This window comes from Pinus tabuliformis, chromosome 3_2, assembly GCF_031772625.1.
Source record: "Pinus tabuliformis cultivar Carrire ecotype Pingquan chromosome 3_2, CPIR1, whole genome shotgun sequence".
In the NCBI taxonomy this organism is placed as follows: domain Eukaryota; kingdom Viridiplantae; phylum Streptophyta; class Pinopsida; order Pinales; family Pinaceae; genus Pinus; species Pinus tabuliformis.
Window position 1 is genome coordinate 769766069 of NC_142302.1, and position 20290 is coordinate 769786358.

The window sequence follows — 20290 nt, forward strand, 5'->3', positions numbered from 1 at the left end:
CATTCGCTCCCAGTCATTGTAATCTTTCTCATATATAATAAAAAGATTACTTCTCTTATATTATTGGGTTATTATTATTCTTGTATTATTAATGGATTCCGCACATTAATAATGTTAATTCATGATTATTATGAATTGTTGAAGGCGTAGTTCGTAAAGTTAATTAACGATGGATAAAGTTATTAACTTAGGCGGTGCCGCACCCGGCCAATTTAAGGAAAAAAGAATTGGGGGCGTGACAGAAAGGATCCCTACCGGTGAACACATCTATTTTGAAGATCACGAGTAAGGAAAGAAGTCTCTCAGAATTTATAACTGTTAGTTTATGGCCTGAGGGCATATTTGCTGTATTTTAAGAATGGGTGTTTTTGAAGGGCTGATTAAAGTTCAGAGCCCTTGGAAGACTGTAATATTGGACTTCAGTATATATATGTGCTGTTTGTACTTTATACTTACTTGAGGAACAGAGACGTTATCTCTGGGAGTGTTGGAGGAAGCAGTTCATGTATATGCCGGTTTCTGCTTGAAATATCAAATATAAGATTTCTCTTCTTGGAAAAAAAAAGTTCAAAGCATATTCGCCAAGTGGGATAGCTCAATCAATTCAAATGAACTGTTTCAGGACAGATTTCAACAAGAGGTACCCGGTTCTAGTCCAGTTGGGTCCCTTGGTTTTTCAACTGCTATTGTGGCTGGCCGCTGGTGACAGGGATGCCACAAGGTTTTCCTGAGAAAAAAAATGTTCGAAACACATTCCAGATGACCACCATAACCCTAAAACATTATAAGATAAACCATTTTAAACCTGACCATCGTCCCATGCAACCCAATGCTGGTGCAGAATAACGGCACTGCATATTTTACATCTGCCTAAAGCATGCTTATGGTTTTGGAGAATCAAAAATTTGTTCCTTTTCTTTCACAACAATTTATCTGTCATTTATTTTTGTAGTCATTGCTAACCAATCAAATGATCCAAGTTTTTTCAGCCCGTCAATTTTCTGTTTCTTGCCAAGGATGATAATATATTGATAACAATACTAAAAGGCGTTGTCTACCAAGGCCACAAATTTGCCCTGAAAGTTATTTTCAAAAAATCTGATCATAGGAGTGTTTGAATTGTTTTTTTGATGGTGGAAATGGATTTAGCACCATCAAAAACCCCCTGGGCACCCAAAATCCTGAAGTTTGACAGCTGTAACCCAGATTTCCCAAAATTTCAGCCAGATTTTGGCAAAAATCATGCAGGAATTTCCACTATTTTCCAGGTGAATTTGTGACCTCGGTAGAGACCACTCTATACTAAAAACTTCAGAATTGAGTTGTTCATGCAATAGCACCATTTAAAATGTATACTTCCATAGATCCTGTCCACATAATACTAAAAAAAGCTTACGCTTCACAGAAACCTGCCCTTCTTAAAGAGATATAGTCATCATGGACACTTGACCATTATTTTGGCCAAAACATTGAAATGTAAAGTTTCATGCAATAAAGATAATGACAAAAATCTACAGAAATGACTTATATTCTGTGAAATAAAGATTTCACTTCCACCATACGCTGCATTCATTCCTGTGATAGATTTGCATCTTTACCTCTTGCAATATCTGGAATATGCCTGGCCAACCGATACTTCTGCATGTGAAGGACAAGTGAATTAACAGGGCACGTGTATGAATGATCAGCAAGACAAATAAGAGAAATGATAGAGAGACAGCAGCCTCGTCATAAACAAAACCTGCAAGTGACTTTTGACATGGTAAATTGTTAATCCCTCCACATTCATGAGCTTTAAGATACCCTTTGGCGTTGCTCCTGCATGGCAAAAGTGTCCATGAATACATAAACTTTATACTATGTCAAACAAAGCAATAAGAAACACACTGCATATTCATTTTTAACCTGGTCACAAGTGAGTTACTTACTATCACAACCACCTAGCTCATTAACACATTGCAGAAATTTCTCATGGATTTCAGGAGTCCATCTCATACGAGCCTTGTTAGGAACCCCAGTTTCAGACACTGTTGAGTTGGCACCCATTTGAGTTTCAGGGAGAGTTATATAATGCTGCTGTGTATGCGTTTCATTCACCACACAATCTGTAGTTGCAGGCTTAGGTGCACGGTAGATGGCCTGCATAGTGTAGAATGTTATATTTACTTTTTCAAATCAAATTCATAATATGAAGACCAAACCATCATTCACCTGACTATAGATAAATGGGAGAAAATAGGAAGGATTGATATTATTTTGAGATGAATTTATGCACCTATCCTCCCCACCACAAAATGTACAAGAAATTTCTAGAAAGTGGCACATACTTTTAACCCAGGGTCTTGAATGTTCTCATCCGTAAGGGGGTCAGTCCAAGAGTCATTATAAGAAACTAGTTGTTCTGCCAAAGCCTGCCAGTCATTTTGTTTAACATGGAAGTCTTCTACAACCAGCCCATCACTAGCAACATTCAGATGCCTTTGGCTACAGTGTGTACCATTCTCAGAGATATCTAAAACATCCTGGAATGGATATCCTGACCAGCTGTCCTGATTTCTCTGTTTCCTGGAATTACCATAAAATGCAGGTTGTAAGCATCCCAGTTGAGAAGACTGCATAACAGAAACAGGAATGGAAACCTTTGAAGCATGTTGGATGAAGGAATGGCTGCCCAGTTGATTTTGCTGGTTACCATGCTGGTTATGCTGCTGAGAAATCACAGGGCAGGTGTAAGAAAGACCTGCACATGACAACAATGGAGTTGAAAACCTCTCCTCGGTAAATAAGCACACGGATACTGAAGAGATGAGATTTGTACCCGTGGGATTGTTGTTCATCTGCTTCTCCAGAGACATTGGCTCCAAAATTGGTACTTTGGGGCAGTGAGATGATTGAATTGGGGGCAAAATAAATGGACAAGAAGGAACCTTGTGAATAAAATTTGGATTACGTGACCCAGAACTGAAAACATGGGAAGGAAGACCAGAACTGGAGTTCTGCATTGCCACCCCATCAAGAGGTGAAATCTCGTTGATTCGGCAATCCATTAGATCAAATATAGAGCCCAGTCACTGCCAAGAGCACGTAATCCTGCAGTAATATACTTCTAAATAAGATGTCTGCTCCTCCAACAGGTACACTTCTATCTAAGCTCCTCCTTGATAAACCCCCTGCTTAGAATCCCAGCATTTCCATAAATAAACCCAAGCTCTGCAACGCCTGACACAGCCACAAAGCCCTGCCAAATTACAGACAAATTTTATAGAGGCGAAAATAATAGGCAGTTAAAAACAGAAGGCAGAGATTGATCCAAAGAAATAAAATCATCCCAACAAGAAATTAATCATCTGAGTTTATAAAATCATTCAAAACCCATCAAAGTTCATACAATGACTTCGCATGCAATTTTCATTGATGTCCACTGCTCATAATGGGAGAAAAGACTGCCATGTTATGCTGATAATAGAAAATTTTGTCAGGCTTCCAAAAAACTTCCACTTACCAGTGAATGCTGCAGAAGTTCAATTGAAAGAATTAAACAAAAGACTTGATCCAGATTGGATAACTATGTTGTTTGTTAACTATATTGATGCTTTCAAGGTGGAAAAAATGGAGGAATCAGCTTGCAGTAGCTTTATTGGTAGCACCAAGTTTGGAAAATTGGGGTCTGATACCTTCCGGAGCAATTTTGAGGCCTTAAATGACAATTTTCTTAAGGGTAAAACTTCTGTCTCAAGTGTCAGACCCCGTGATGCTACTCTACACTATGTGGTCTTTCCAATGGTGCAAGAATCAAATCAATCAGAGTTCAGAAGCAAAAGTTATGCCTCCGACAAGTTGACCTATCATCATTGACCACCATGGTTCAAGAGTATGCCATGTCAACCCCCGTTACTCATGCCAAAGGGGATAGCCACATAGGGACTATGAAGGAGACTTGAAGAGTCAAAGTTGTAACTCTAGTTGACAGTTGAAGGACCTGATGTCTAATTGCCTATTACGCTCTAGCATATCCAGGCCACTTGGACGAAAAGGAGTTCCATTCATTTCAATTGTACCGTGTTCCACAGTAGAGCTAAACAATATGGGAATGGAAGTGAAAGAGCATAACAGAGGGGATTCAGTGTGTTGATTTTTCTAGGGCACCTGCTAGAAAAAAAAATTCTTCACCTGATAACTACTTCATTGATCAATTAAACATTGGTTTCACATAGCATTAAATTCAATATCATTTAGACAGTTATACAGAAGAAAAACATCAACTAATAGACATGAAAATAAAGAGACAAGAGACACAGAAAATTAGTCACACAGCCAAGGCAAAACCCACAAGGGAAAAACCCAGAAAAAGTTCTTCCTTATGTGAGAGAGAGTTTCCAGATTCACCAATACACCATAAATAACAAAGAGCAAAATAATAGCCAAACTAGTAACCAAAATCATGATCAAGTGCCATGTCAAAATCCAAGTCCTTGAAATTTCGGCCCTTCCTAGAATTTCGGCCTCCTCCTGAAATTCCGGCATCCCCCCCAAATTTCGGCCCTCCTGTAATTTCGGTGGATCAGAGATGTAGACCAAATTGTGTGTCCTAATGAGGAGAAATAGTCTCCTTTATATAGCCTTCAAGTGGGGTCGATTGGGTGCCTCTTAGGGGCCCAGCCGACCTAACATTTAGTGGAGCCGACTTGTCATCTTTAAGGAGGCATTAATATATTTTAAATTTCCAACTTCGTCATAATGAAAATATTGACCATGGCTACCATATTTTCCAACACTCCGCCTTAGCCAAAGAGGTACTTTTCATTTTCTCTCTCAAGATTAATATTCCGTACCAATCATAGGTCTCACAACCCATAGCTTAAGGAAGAGATCAAAATACAAATCTCTCTCTCTGTCAGGATCAATCTCCATAACCAATTATAGGTATCACAGCCCACAGCCTAAGGGACCAATCATTAGTCTCATCATAACGAAAGATACATAGCATCCATCTCAAACCATCTCCCCAACCATGAGGTCTCACAGCACACAGCCTAAGGGAGGAACCAACAATACATCTCCCGAACCATAACGTCTCATGGCACACAGCCTACAGGAGTTCCCGGACCAAAAAGTCTCACAGCACACAGCCTACAGGAGGAATCAACGATACATTTCCCAGACCAGAAAGTCTCACAGCACACAACCTACAGGAGGAATCAACGATACATTTCCCGGACCAAAAGGTCTCACAACACATAGCCTACAGGAGGAATCAACAATACATCTCCCAGGCCACAAGGTCTCATGGCGCACAGCCTATGAGAGATGCTCCATAATATGATGCTATGTAATCAATGTTTCCTCTTCAAGGGAGTTCTCAGCCATTCAAATTTCTTCATATAAACTGTTAGCGCTCGAATTTGCCTCAGACTGAGGAAGGCGAAACTCAAGGCAACATCAAACCAAGCTCAGCCTAGTAGCTAGCCCTACGAGGACAGGAGAGGGCTCTCTCCGGGTCTATCTCGGCAAGAGGTCTTCAAAGGGGCTGAGATGACCGATATGAATACTGATTTTAGGCTAGTAAATTGATAAGATAGTTTGATTTAAGATTTTTAGGGTTTTGTTGGAAAACAGGGAAAGGCAATTTTGGGTGCGGGGATGTGACACAGTTTTTGTAGAGGTCTTTTTGGGGCAAGGTAGGCAATCGTCCTGATGTCTTTAAAGGAATTGAATGGATAGAAATGACTGGTGAGGAGCTAAGGAGAGCGAGAAAATTTCAGGAGTTCTCCTTAAACAGATGAAAACATAGATATTAAACAAACTTAAAGGCAGAGCATACAAGATTATGAATTCTACCTTAACACTTCATTTGTTTAATTTGCAGAAGAGAATAGTAGGAAAATGATACACATAACAAACTTACAAGTACATGAGAGAAACACACCATCAACACAAATAACCACAGGAATCCCAAATAGTGCTGCAAAACCCTGGTCTTTCCTTTGCCAAAATTGCTGAGATACAATGTGTAATACAGTCTAAGCTTATCCCCCAAGAGTCCAACCATGAAAATGACTAAGAAAGTACATAATATAGGCAAGCTAACACATTTCCTTGCCTCTAGGGGTCGAGCTCATCATCCTAGGAGCTGTTTCAACCAATTCTAAACTGAGCACTACAATCTAGGCAGTCAAAACAACTTGCCTCTATAAGTTAAGAAACCAATTCATTCATTAATTTTTTTCTATTTTATGAATGAATCTTCTAGAATAGGTAAAAAAGTGTCATGTCATCATGAAAATACATTAGTTACATCAAAGAGGGTGAAAAATCCCATGAAAAGTCAAAAGTTGCGTTGTCCTGAGCTGTAGATGAAAAACTGGCAAATTTCCCTGATGCGTAGCGCGCCATTTCTCTACGCGTAGCGCGCCTTTGAGCCCACTTTTGGGGCACTTCCCGGCATCCAAATGAGGCTCAAGTGGGCTTGTTAGAAAGGTCTGGATGTCTACTCTCCAGCCCAAGTGGAATTTCTCAATTTGGTGCCCATTTGCCCCTCCAAAAATGCAATCTCCCAAGACTACTTCCTGTGTGTCCAAAAAGTGGCAGAAGGTCATTTTTTGCTTGTTTTTTGACCTTTTGAGGGCCCAAACCTCAATGAAATGTCTTGGCAGTGGCTGAGCAAGTGTAATTTGTCATGACAAATCCAAAAATGCAGAGTTTTTGTGAAATGGACCTCCCCATCTTCAGGGTAGCGTGCGGCGCGCTACGTGTTGAGGGCAAAAACCTGTTTTTAGCAACAACAAAAAAAAAAATCAAAATTGACCAAAATTCCTCCAAATTTTCTAAATTTTGAGCTGGGGGTGTATCATTGAGCACCATGCTCCTTCAAGGAGGCTTCGGCCAAAATCTGAAGTGGATCGGGCCTTTTCCTCTGTTTTAGTGCCTTGGTCAATCGTCCTTTGAGTACCTTCATTTTCGCTTTGCACACATGCATGCGGGCCCAATAATGATTCTTCATGTGGCGGAGCATATCTTTGTCCATGTTTGCCTTGGCTAGCAACTTCTCTAAATGAATGTTCACCCGGATGAGCATAGACCCTTGCTCAATAGGTGTCAAATCACCGGGTCTCTTGCGGGCCAAGTTTCGATCTTCTCGGATTCGACGCAATTCATCAAGAGTGTGTTCATCTTCTAGCTGCTTGTTACGCTGCTCCAAGTAGTTGATTGTCCAATTGGCCGTTTCCAAATTCTGTTGCAACAAGCGATTTTCAGCCTTCTATTGCTGAATGATCTCCTTTAGCTCCGAGCTAGGAGAACTGATGTCAAGGTCAATAATGTCTATGTCCGGATCACCTGATGGTCCCTCATCAATCATGGGCTACTTGCCTCTCTCTTATACCAGTGCTGCTGTCGAAAGTGAGGCCCCTTCCACCTGATGTGGAGATAACACTCGCTGTGCTGATGAAAATAAGGCCCTGTGGCCTCTCTGATATGTAACACATGCTGGAGTGCTGACATGCTCGGGCTCTGGAATGTGAAACTGATGTGAAGGCCCTCCCTCATCATGGACAATCTCAGGGGGTGGTTGTGGCACCGTGAAGAAGTCGCGAGAGATGAAATCCTCCCAAGCAATGCCCTTTTGTGCCAACTGATGCATCACTATGATCTCGATCAGTGCATAATGATATATACTCTTGTGTTGCTGTGCGGGGTTCTTCCTTTGCACTAAGGGCACCATCCTCTCTATATTTCGGCACATGAAAAATGGAATGTTCATCATTCGTACCCGGGTGAAATGCATCAACAAACAGATATGGTACGAATATAAACGTGAAAATCTGCCCTCACAAGTGAAATAGCGCATAATGAGCCTCATCAAGGGTGCATACTCATCCCTTAGGAATCTGAAGGGAAAAACAGCAGTTAGGTGTCTCATACACCCGGGTTTGATATATGGTTCATAATGAAATCTGTCTAGCTGTTGGCGCTTGTTCCACTCCTCCCCAACATTTGTTATCCCGGTGGCTTGAGCAACAATTTCGGGTGATAGGGTGAAGTCCACTCCTGCAAGGTTCACCTGACCATTGTGCAAATGTAGGACAAACAAGCGGACTAGTTCCCTGTGATGTTGAATTTGCGAGATCCGCTCACAATATCCAAAGCATGATTGATACTAAAAACATGTCATTGCAAGTGGACAAGCTTGCAACTGAGCCAAAGAAGTGGGCTCCTCCCTGACATGCCGACCACCTTTACCACCCTTATGATGCCTCCTTGGCACTTCTATCTCCGGTGTCGAATCACTGTCATAACTCTGCTCATAATCTGATTCTGTTTCTGACATGGTTTTGAAGGCAAGATGGCTTAAACGTATTGCTGACTTTGCACCCAATTCACTGTTGTTTGACTTTTTCAAATGTTGTCACCAAGGGGACATAAATACAAGGGGATTGTTAGGGAAAGGGGAACATGAGGGAATTAGGGACAATAAACATAAATAAGGAATTTGGGGAAGGCAACATGGGAAATCATAATATTGTGGGATTTTAAGGTGAAGTAGGGTTTGGGAATTTAGTAGGTTTTAGGGATTTTTGAGAGGAAGATTATAAAATTTTATGGGAAAATTTGAAGGAGAATGTTGGTGAAGATGAGGGAAAAGAGGGATCAAAAATGGGCAACCTTGGACAGCAAAATACTTTGAAACACTAGCACAACTAAGTCTTTAAATTTTCCACAGCAATGTAGGGTTTTAATTTCTCATTTTCATGGCATTTTTAACATATTAATTTCTCATTCATCTTGCAAAACCCAAACTAGCCATGGAGGAGAGGCCTACCTGAAATTTGCTTGAGAGAAAAGAGGATTTGGTAGCTTGCTGGCAGTTTATTGGGCGAAAAACCCAACGCGTAGCGCACCTTGCCCAACGCATAGCGCCCCTCTGGTGCGTAGCGCCTGAGTAAAAATGCACTGGAAAAGTCGCGCTGATGCGTAGCGTGCCCTGGGTGCGTAGCGCGCCTCAGCTGATGCGTAGCGCGCCCCTGAAACTGCCCAATTTGCTCAATGACTCTTGAAATCGCCTTTGCAAGGATTCACTTGGCTTGTGAGAGGCAAATGAGTTGCTAATGAAGAGTGATGTGCTTTTATAGGCTCCTTTTTTATTTTTATTTGCCCAAAACCCACTTTATAATGTTTGAGTGTTGACACTTTTTGAATTAATTGGCTCTGACTTCTGGTTTCCTTTTTTTGAAAAAAAATTGGTTGAAATGATGATTTCTTCTGAAAATTTTTGCAGGGATGGCTTCTGAGATGCTTTGGCAAAGGAGACCAAGGCTGCGCTTCAACATTTGGAGAATTTGAAATTTTGACAATTTTTTACAAAAACGAGATAATGACCTTTGTTTTTCAAAAACAGAGTTTTGAAAACAAGGTGAAAATTTAGCTGTACAATAATGAGAATTATTGAAATGATGTTTTATGAAGGACATCCCTCTGGCCTGTTTGTCCTTTATGACCTCTCGAGACAAAAATTGACTCAACCCTAAACCTAAGACCTCGAAATTTAAAACAAGATGAATGACCCTTTGAAGATTTTATTTACTTAAACAAACCTGAACCAGCAGTGCCAAACAGGAGGGGAATAAAAGCCACAAACTCCTCCACCAGAGTTATGGCATGCCTAATGGAATGCAACATGATCACACTGATGGGACACCTAATCATGAAATGCAAAGAGCTTTGATCTCTGGTGGAGGGCTACTAGACCGACTCTAACATTGGCTCCAATGGGGATGGTAGCTCCTTGGAGATGCCAAGAACCTCAGACCTCTGGGAGAGCAGACCGGTGCGTTCAACCATTGGGCGATGGAGTCATTATTTACTCATTTGACACAAACTTTGACAGTTTTGGTGACTACAAATTTGACTGAAAATTGGACACAACTTTGACCTAAACTAACTCAATTTTGGACAGAAAATGAACTGATAAAACCAACTTGACAAACCTCAAACCAACCAATCTTCATCTTCAGAATTATAGCCTTCACCGTGGGCCCCAGACTGAGGATGAAAGATCAGTACACACATGCGATAAAACAGAAGTAAAACGGTATGTACAATGATGATGACAAGAGCAGAAAATGCTCAGACATGGTACCTTTTTAGCAGCCGACCATTGACCGACCCTCCAGGATAATCATCTCCGTTCATTTCCTTGAGAAGAAAAGCATTTTGGCCACGATATGATGCGATCTTGTAGGGACCCTTCCATAAATTGTCAAATTTGTCGTGCTTCCCTTTGTCTTCATTCCGAGCATCCCACCTCAAAACCACATCATCTATTTGGAAGTCATCTGGTTTTGCCTTCCTATCATAAATCTTTTTTATGCGCTCTTGCAGCTTGAGAGTATTTTGAAGTACTTCCTCCCGTGTCTGCTGTAAATGGATCATTTGATTAATCCGCCTCTGCATGGGATCTTCCTCACTACCAGCTTCTTGAAGCAATTTGACCACCGGAATAGCAAGCGAAGTAGGAAACACCGCATCTGTCCCGTACACCAACTCAAAAGGAGACATGCCAATTGACTTTTTCTGACTTACCCTATCAGCCCACAGTGCATTCACTAACTTTTTGTGCCAGCTCTTCTTATTGATTTCCAACAACTTTTTAATGATATTTACCAAGGACTTATTTGAAGATTCTGCCAGCCCGTTTCCTTGCGGATGGTAGGCGGTAAAATGCCCCAAGTTGATATTGTATTTGTAGCAAAAGTCAACCATCCTCTTTGATTTGAATGTTGCTGCATTATCTGTGATTAACTTACTAGGACAGCCAAAACGTGACAGTATATTATTTTCAAGGAAAGAAATAATTACCGTATCCGTGGCCTGCCGGGTGGGAATGGCTTCAATCCATTTTGTGAAGTAATTTGTAGCTGTCAATATCCATCTATGTTGTCCTGACGATGGCGGATGAATTTCGCCGATAAAATCCAAGCCCCACTGCTGAAATGGTGCGCTGACCTCAATTGGTTTGAGAGGCAATGGCTGTAATTTCTGTTTCCCTTGAAAAATTTGGCACTCGTGACAATTCTTGATAGCTTTATATACATCTGAAAACAATGAAGGCCAATAAAAACCTGCCCTTAGGATCTTATTTGTTGTAGTCTTCCAAAACAAATGGCCCCCGCAGTCACCTTTATGAAAATCTTCCACAACTGTTTTGGCTTCCTCCTCGACCAAACAATTCAGCAATATTCCACCGGGGTCTTTCCAATATAGTGCAGATTTGAGGATGCAAAACTTGGCTGCTTTCAACTTCAATGTCCTACTTTTATTTCGAGGCATCCCGGGAGGTGAAGACAAATTTTGAAGTACGTATATAATATCAGCATACCAAGGAGAAGAAACAAAGATGTCAGATACCTGTTGTGCTGAATTCTCCTCATCTTCATCGGACATGGCAGCCATCAAATTGATATCTAGGACATGTAAATTTGTTTCAGCCATCAATTTGGCGAGACCTTGACCTTTGATCAGCTTTGTTGGTTTAATCTCCACGTCATACTCTAACAACGCAGCGATCCACTTACCCCGCCTTCCTTCTGGTTCTACCCGTACCAAAACATCCTTTACTGTCGCGTTAGGAACATATGCTATAATGTGGGAATGCAATATATACACATGGAAATCCTTCAAGGCCTTCACAAGCACAAGTGCTTGTTTTTCAATGATGTTATACTTTAATGCTTCGTCCCTTATAATACGGCTGAAAAAACCAATAGGCTTCTCAACTCCATCTCTTTTTTGCATTAGTACAGCTGCCAATGTGTGCTCAGAAGCAAATGAAAACAAAATAAAGTCTTGTGTGTAATCCGGACTGATTAGAGTAGGGGCTGAAGATAGAACCAACTTTACCAAATTGAAAGATTTTACCGCCTCTTCTGTCCATTTTAATTGACTGTCCTTTTTCAGCATGTTTGTGATTTCTCTAAGATGCTCAGCAAGATTTGGAATGAAGCGACGCAGAAAATTCAGTTTCCCGTTAAAGGACTGTATTTCTTTTTTGTTCCGAGGCTGCTCAATTTGCTGAATAGCTTCAACACGTGCAGGATCTATACGGATGCCGTCTTTGGAAATGATGTGACCCAAGAGCTTGCCTTCACTCATGGCGAAAAGACTCTTCTTTGGATTCAGCGAAATACCATATTTTCTGCACTTTTGAAAAACAATTTTCAAGTGATATAAATGTTCTTCATCAGATTTCGAAAATATAGTCAAGTCATCAAGGTAAACAACCAAAAAAACATCTTTCTCGTTGGCGAAAGCCATATCCATCGCACGCTGAAAAGTGGCACCTGCATTTTTCAAACCAAACGACATCTTTGCATAATGAAAAGTTCCCCATGGAGTGGTGAATGCAGTTTTGTCACGATCATCCTCATGCACCAAAATCTGATTGTACCCGGAATAGCCATCGAGTAGCGACATCCTTGATGCTCCAACTACTCGCTGCAATATATGATCCATCTTGGGCAACGGATAATTTTCTTTTAAAGACACCTTATTCAAATTTCTAAAGTCAATGCATAAACGGATCTCACCGGTCTTCTTTCTTACGGGCACCAAATTTGATATCCAATTTAAAGACACCTTATTCAAATTTCTAAAGTCAATGCATAAACGGATCTCACCGGTCTTCTTTCTTACGGGCACCAAATTTGATATCCAATCGGAAAATCTGATAGGCACTATGATCCCAGACTTGTACAACCTGTTCACTTCTTTTTCTATCAATGGCAACAATTTAGGATTGATTCTCCTCAACTTTTGACGAAAAGGTTTCTGATTTGGCTTTATAGGAATAGTATGCTGAATGATATTGGTGTCATATGTTTTCAGATCTGAGTAATCCCATGCAAAAACATTAGAAAATGAAGATAACAATCTGATATACTCTTCCTTTACCTTTGGTGACAATGACTTAGATAGCTTTACCATCTTAGGATTTTCAGCTGTCCCAATATTTACCTCTTCAACACCTTTTTCAGTCGGTCTTAATGTCGGTTTGCGAGCTACATCATCTTGATCAAACAGCTCCTCTAAAGGAATCAATCCGTTAGGAATAAAATTATCCTTAAGTTGCAGTGCATCCATTTGATTTACTTCATCTGATTCTGTATCTATGGAGGTATCTTTAAACTCACCTTCAATCTGCAGAAAATCTTTGATTTCTTCATCATCCTGAAAGACTTGCCAACATCTTTGATTATCCGGAACTGTGGGGCGGTGTTTCACATAAATCTCAAATTTGTTACTGGAATTCATTGGAATTTTTAAGTTACTTGCTGCCTTGGCCAGCGCATCCGCAACACCATTTTGTATGCGGGGCACACATGTCGAAGTATGCTCAGAAAATAATTTCAAAATATCTAGGACAGCATTTCGATATACCCTCATACGAGGATGCTTGGCCTGAAACTCTCCTTTAACTTGCTTTATCACCAACTCGGAATCACCATAGACTGCAATCTTCTTTGCTTTCAGCTTGCGAAGAATTTTAAGGCCAGCAATGAGAGCCTCATATTCTGCCTCATTATTTGAACAATCGAATGCTAGTTTATAAGAACACACTCTCACCTTGCTTGGGACTTTGTCTCGGGCAGAAAAAGGACTTTGAATCCACACACCAATACCAGCACCATCGCTGCCCACAGCGCCATCAAAATCCATGGTCCAAAGACCATCTTCATCTTCTTCCAAGTGATGAAACTGTGTTGCCTCTATTTTTTATGTTTGCTGCCCCTTAGCTTCAGCTGTTTGCTTCATGGCAGTTGGCTTTTCTTCTCTTTCCTTTTGCAGAACTTCTCTAAAATTTTCAGTAATCTCTGGTATATCTTTTGCCTGAACTAACTGACTATCTATCTCATTAAAACTATCAGCAAACAAAACAAAAGACTCCAAATCTGTATGTACATAATTTACAGGATGATTTATTGGCTTTTCTTTGCTAGTTATCATGTATTTCATCTTTTGCTCCCGATATAGCTTTCTCATTTGACCGAAGACTGGAATTGTAGCATAAGAAAAATCCAACTAAAGTGTACATTTCAACTTAGCTCCCCAAGATCTTGAAATTAACATACCAAAACGCGGAGGAATATCCGCCACAACCACATCCATCAAGACATTCTTAGCTGGAATTTGATCTAGGCTTACCACCAAGTCCTTGATCAATCCGATACACTTTACCCGGCTGGAATCAAATGAATACAAATCATGATATTTTCTTGTTATGTCTAATCCCAGCGTTTCCATGATTTCTTTCGGCATCAAATTGTGCGAAGCACCCGAGTCAAACATAGCATTATGTAAAACATACTCATGCAACCTCAAACTGATATAGAAGGGAGGAACATCACTTTCAGGAGACTCACCATCTAAAGCAGGCCCAAAAATTAATTCTGGTTGATCATCTTCTACATTTACCGTGTCAAGCATTGGATCAATATTCAAAACTTTGGAGATTTCACCTCGGTAGCTGCTGTTTTTCATGATTTCAGTCAATGGAATAGACACTTTCAGCTTTGAAATTTCATTCTCCAAACTAAATGCTGAAACCTTTTCACCTTCTTTGGCCGAAACTTCTCTTCTTTCAACTTTATCCCTCACTGTGCTTGGTGGTTGATTTACCTTATCTGCTGAAGATGATTGAGCTGCTGGGGGATCAATTATCTCTTTTCCTTTTTTCTGTGGGGAAGCTGAATCATTTTTTGCTGAAGTATTTTTCTTCTTCTGAATGGGATTTATGGGAACAACTAGATTTCTTAATTGTTTCTGTTGAGCGGACAAAGCATTGAGATATCCTCTTTGGTACTCCTCTGATTCTTCCTCAAGCGCTGCATCATTTGATAAGATATAATTCTCATCTTGATGGATGATGGAGTTTCTCACAAATTCTTCTTCTTCTGTAATATAGGTAGGCAGATCATCAGGAGTGAAAAGGTGATTTTCCTCCCCTATAGTATCACCTTCATCCTCGGATTCTTGGCTAACAAAATTCTGCTGAAGAGGAGGTTTTATTTGTTGCTGAACTGCTGACTCTTGTGCCCTTGTTTCACGCTGCTTAATTCTGTATTGTGGCTGCTGCGGACCTCAAAAATTAGGATTGCGAATCTGCGGCCCCGGCTTGTCGAGATGGACCTTTTCGAGCATCCTTTCTACCTTTTCTACCTTGCGAAGGAGTTGATCTGATGTAGAAGCTTCTTCTTTGATTGTCACTCGTTTTTCGGCTTTCATCCTTGCTCTTTTATCATTCAAATTCGCTTCAACACTAACAGCGATTTTCTGCATATCCTCCAAGGTAGGCGGATCTCTATCTCGCAATGAATAAGCCATCTCCGGATCAAAGCCATCCGGGAATTTGAGAAGAGCTGATTTTCTAGATGGTCTTAAGTCATCCGGAATAGCATTATAAACTGTGTTAAATCTGATAATATAATCTTGGACAGACTCACCATGATTACGTTTGAGATTGTTGTACTCGGCATTGATCTGAAGTGGATCCTTTCTGATTTCCCATCGGTCTAGAAACTGTCTCTGAAGTTCATCCAATGTGGGTATGCTTCTAGCTGTCAAACCTCTGAACCATTTTCTTACTTCTCCTCCGAATGTTTGCACAAACAAACGCATAGTTACATCTTCTTCATCTATCTCATATAAATCAAAAAAAGTTGCCATTTTGTCTATATGCTGCTGAGCGGAAACACTTTGAGGAGTGCCATCAAACATGGGAATTTTGCTTTGATAATCAGCTGGTATATCATGCAGATTTTGAGGAAGAGCAAGAGGAGCAAACCGAGCAGTCATTGCTTTAGGTAGATTGGGTCTAGGAGTAGTAGGTGGAGTAGGTGTAGCTGTAGTATGAGGGGTATGGGGAGGTGTAGGCGAAGGAGAAACGATATGGGATGAAGAGGGAGAATTGACTGTAGTTTCAGGATGTGTGACTATAGGGGAAATAGAAATAAAAGGAGGATTGGTCTGCTCGTGCGGAACAGAAGCCGTGATAGTAGATCCAATATTGACAGATACAGTTTCGAGGAAATCAACAAGATTAGTGACTTGGATATCTGTCTGAAGGTGTCTTAGGATGAAATTTTCCACCAATTTATTGTGTCTCTCGATTTCAAGGGCAGCAACAAAATCAGGATTGAGGACTAGGGAATCAAGTGCACTTTCAGATTTGGTTTTGAAGAGGGACAACTCGAAGCTCTCGTCAAAATTAATGTCTTCAAAATACTTAAAAACAGCTGGACATGAGTGAGATTTGAATATATGACTAGAATCTGAAGCCAGCTTGGATATTCTCAAAATATCAAGGAACAAATAGCCAATCAGCCTGTGAAAACTCTCAACTTATCATCAAAAGTTCAGAGTTTACAAATGTACTGGGGTAAAATGCAAATGAAGTGTTGTATTCACAAGCTCACGGAGATTGACTGAAGCAGCGTTTATCTACTTTCGCTTATGCAAAGCAAAAGCGTTTCGAAGGCTACCTGGCATATCTTCAGACTCCGTCTAAGACTTATGAAATAAACACATCAACCCGCAAACAAGTTGTTCTCCCCAGTATGGTCGCCAATATGTTAGCGCTCGAATTTGCCTCAGGCTGAGGAAGGCGAAACTCAAGGCAACATCAAACCAAGCTCAGCCTCGTAGCTAGCCCTACGAGGACAGGAGAGGGCTCTCTCCGGGTCTATCTCGGCAAGAGGTCTTCAAAGGGGCTGAGATGACCGATATGAATACTGATTTTAGGCTAGTAAATTGATAAGATAGTTTGATTTAAGATTTTTAGGGTTTTGTTGGAAAACAGGGAAAGGCAATTTTGGGTGCGGAGATGTGACACAGTTTTTGCAGAGGTCTTTTTGGGGCAAGGTAGGCAATCGTCCTGATGTCTTTAAAGGAATTGAATGGATAGAAATGACTGGTGAGGAGCTAAGGAGAGCGAGAAAATTTCAGGAGTTCTCCTTAAACAGATGAAAACATAGATATTAAAAAAACTTAAAGGCAGAAAATACAAGATTATGAATTCTACCTTAACACTTCATTTGTTTAATTTGCAGAAGAGAATAGTAGGAAAATGATACACATAACAAACTTACAAGTACATGAGAGAAACACACCATCAACACAAATAACCACAGGAATCCCAAATAGTGTTGCAAAACCCTGGTCTTTCCTTTGCCAAAATTGTTGAGATACAATGTGTAATACAGTCTAAGCTTATCCCCCAAGAGTCCAACCATGAAAATGACTAAGAAAGTACATAATATAGGCAAGCTAACACATTTCCTTGCCTCTAGGGGTCGAGCTCATCATCCTAGGAGCTGTTTCAACCAATTCTAAACTGAGCACTACAATCTAGGTAGTCAAAACAACTTGCCTCTATAAGTTAGGAAACCAATTCATTCATTAATTTTTTTCTATTTTATGAATGAATCTTCTAGAATAGGTAAAAAAGTGTCATGTCATCATGAAAATACATTAGTTACATCAAAGAGGGTGAAAAATCCCATGAAAAGTCAAAAGTTGCGTTGTCATGAGCTGTAGATGAAAAACTGGCAAATTTCCCTGATGCGTAGCGCGCCATTTCTCTACGCGTAGCGCGCCTTTGAGCCCACTTTGGGGCACTTCTCGGCATCCAAATGAGGCTCAAGTGGGCTTGTTGGAAAGGTCTGGATGTCTACTCTCCAGCCCAAGTGGAATTTCTCAATTTGGTGCCCATTTGCCCCTCTAAAAATGCAATCTCCCAAGACTGCTTCCTGTGTGTCCAAAAAGTGGCAGGAGGTCATTTTTTGCTTGTTTTTTGACCTTTTGGGGGCACAACCCTCAATGAAATGTCTTGGCAGTGGCTGAGCAAGTGTAATTTGTCATGACAAATCCAAAAATGCAGAGTTTTTGTGAAATGGACCTCCCCATCTTCAGGGTAGCGCGCGGCGCGCTACGCGTTGAGGGCAAAAACCTGTTTTTAGCAAAAAAAAAAAAAAAAAAATCAAAATTGACCAAAATTCCTCCAAATTTTCTAAATTTTGAGTTGGGGGTGTATCATTGAGCACCATGCTCCTTCAAGGAGGCTTCGGCCAAAATCTGAAGTGGATCGGGCCTTTTCCTCCGTATTAGTGCCTTGGCCAATCGTCCTTTGAGTATCTTCATTTTCGCTTTGCACACATGCATGCGGGCCCAATAATGATTCTTCATGTGGCGGAGCATATCTTTGTCCCTGTTTGCCTTGGCTAGCAACTTCTCTAAATGAATGTTCACCCGGATGAGCATAGACCCTTGCTCAATATGTGTCAAATCACCGGGTCTCTTGCAGGCCAAGTTTCGGTCTTCTCGGATTCGCCGCAATTCATCAAGAGTGTGTTCATCTTCTCGCTGCTTGTTACGCTGCTCCAAGTAGTTGATTGTCCAATTGGCCGTTTCCAATTTCTTTTGCAACAAGCGATTTTCAGCCTTTTGTTGCTGAATGATCTCCTTTAGCTCCGAGCTAGGAGAACTGATGTCAAGGTCAATAATGTCTAATGTCCGGATGACCTGATGGTCCCTCATCAATCATGGGTTGCTTGCCTCTCTCCTGTACCTGTGCTGCTGTCGAAAGCGAGGCCCCTTCCACCTGATGTGGAGATAACACTCGCTGTGCTGATGAAAATAAGGCCCTGTGGCCTCTCTGATATGTAACACATGCTGGAGTGCTGACATGCTCGGGCTCTGGAATGTGAAACTGATGTGAAGGCCCTCCCTCATCATGGACAATCTCAGGGAGTGGTTGTGGCACCGTGAAAAAGTCGCGAGAGATGAAATCCTCCCAAGCAATACCCTGCTGTGCCAACTGATGCATCACTATAATCTCGATCAGTGCATAATGATATATACTCTTGTGTTGCTGTGCGGGGTTCTTCCTTTGCACTAAGGGCACCATCCTCTCTATATTTCGGCACATGAAAAATGGAATGTTCATCATTCGTACCCGGGTGAAATGCATCAACAAACGGATATGGTACGAATATAAACGTGAAAATCTGCCCTCACAAGTGAAATAGCGCATAATGAGCCTCATCAAGGGTGCATACTCATCCCTTAGGAATCTGAAGGGAAAAACAGCAGTTAGGTGTCTCATACACCCGGGTTTGATATATGGTTCATAATGAAATCTGTCTAGTTGTTGGCGCTTGTTCCACTCCTCCCCAACATTTGGTATCCTGGTGGCTTGAGCAACAATTTCGGGTGATAGGGTGAAGTCCACTCCTGCAAGGTTCACCTGACCATTGTGCAAATGTAGGACAAACAAGCGGACTAGTTCTGTGTGATGTTGAATTTGCGATATCCGCTCACAATATCCAAAGCATGATTGATACTAAAACATGTCATTGCAAGTGGACAAGCTTGCAACTGAGCCAAAGAAGTGGGCTCCTCCCTAACATGCCGACCACCTTTACCACCCTTATGATGCATCCTTGGCACTTCTATCTCCGATGTCGAATCACTGTCATAACTCTGCTCATAATCTGATTCAGTTTCTGACATGGTTTTGAAGGCAAGATGGCTGAAACGTATTGCTGACTTTGCACCCAATTAACTGTTGTTTGACTTTTTCAAATGCTGTCACCAAGGGGACATAAATACAAGGGGATTGTTAGGGAAAGGGGAACATGAGGGAATTAGGGACAATAAACATAAATAAGGAATTTAGGGAAGGCAATGGGAAATCATAATATTGTGGGATTTTAAGGTGAAGTAGGGTTTGGGAATTTAGTAGGTTTTAGGGATTTTAGAGAGGAAGATTATAAAATTTTATGGGAAAATTTGAAGGAGAATGTTGGTGAAGATAAGGGAAAAGAGGGATCAAAAATGGGCAACCTTGGACAGCAAAATACTTTGAAACCCTAGCACAATTAAGTCTTTAAATTTTCCACAGCAATGTAGGGTTTTAATTTCTCATTTTCATGGCATTTTTAACATATTAATTTCTCATTCATCTTGCAAAACCCAAACTAGCCATGGAGGAGAGGCCTACCTGAAATTTGCTTGAGAGAAAATAGGATTTGGTAGCTTGTTGGCAGTTTATTGGTCGAAAAACCCAACGCGTAGCGCACCTTGCCCAACGCGTAGCGCCCCTCTGGTGCGTAGCGCCTGAGTAAAAATGCACTGGAAAAGTCGCGCTGATGCATAGCGCGCCCCTGAAACTGCCCAATTTGCTCAATGACCCTTGAAATCGCCTTTGCAAGGATTCACTTGGCTTGTGAGAGGCAAATGA

General features: G+C 41.0%; 1 protein-coding gene across 4 annotated transcripts in view; it reads right to left on the reverse strand.

The window, feature by feature from the left end:
* Positions 1–20290, reverse strand: part of LOC149182893 (protein PHOSPHATE STARVATION RESPONSE 1-like) — a 238099-nt gene that overhangs the window by 67129 nt on the left and 150680 nt on the right. For 3 of the 4 annotated variants that reach the window (XM_089416986.1, XM_089416983.1, XM_089416984.1), the window contains exons 3-7: positions 2819–3238; positions 2328–2740; positions 1929–2139; positions 1742–1818; positions 1599–1638 (exon numbers count right to left, since the gene is read on the reverse strand). In XM_089416986.1, the coding sequence (XP_089273112.1) occupies positions 1599–1638; positions 1742–1818; positions 1929–2139; positions 2328–2740; positions 2819–3047 (970 nt within the window). In that variant the 5' untranslated portion in view covers positions 3048–3238. The remainder of the gene's footprint in view (positions 1–1598; positions 1639–1741; positions 1819–1928; positions 2140–2327; positions 2741–2818; positions 3239–20290) is intronic. The other variant, XM_089416985.1, reaches the window with a different exon arrangement.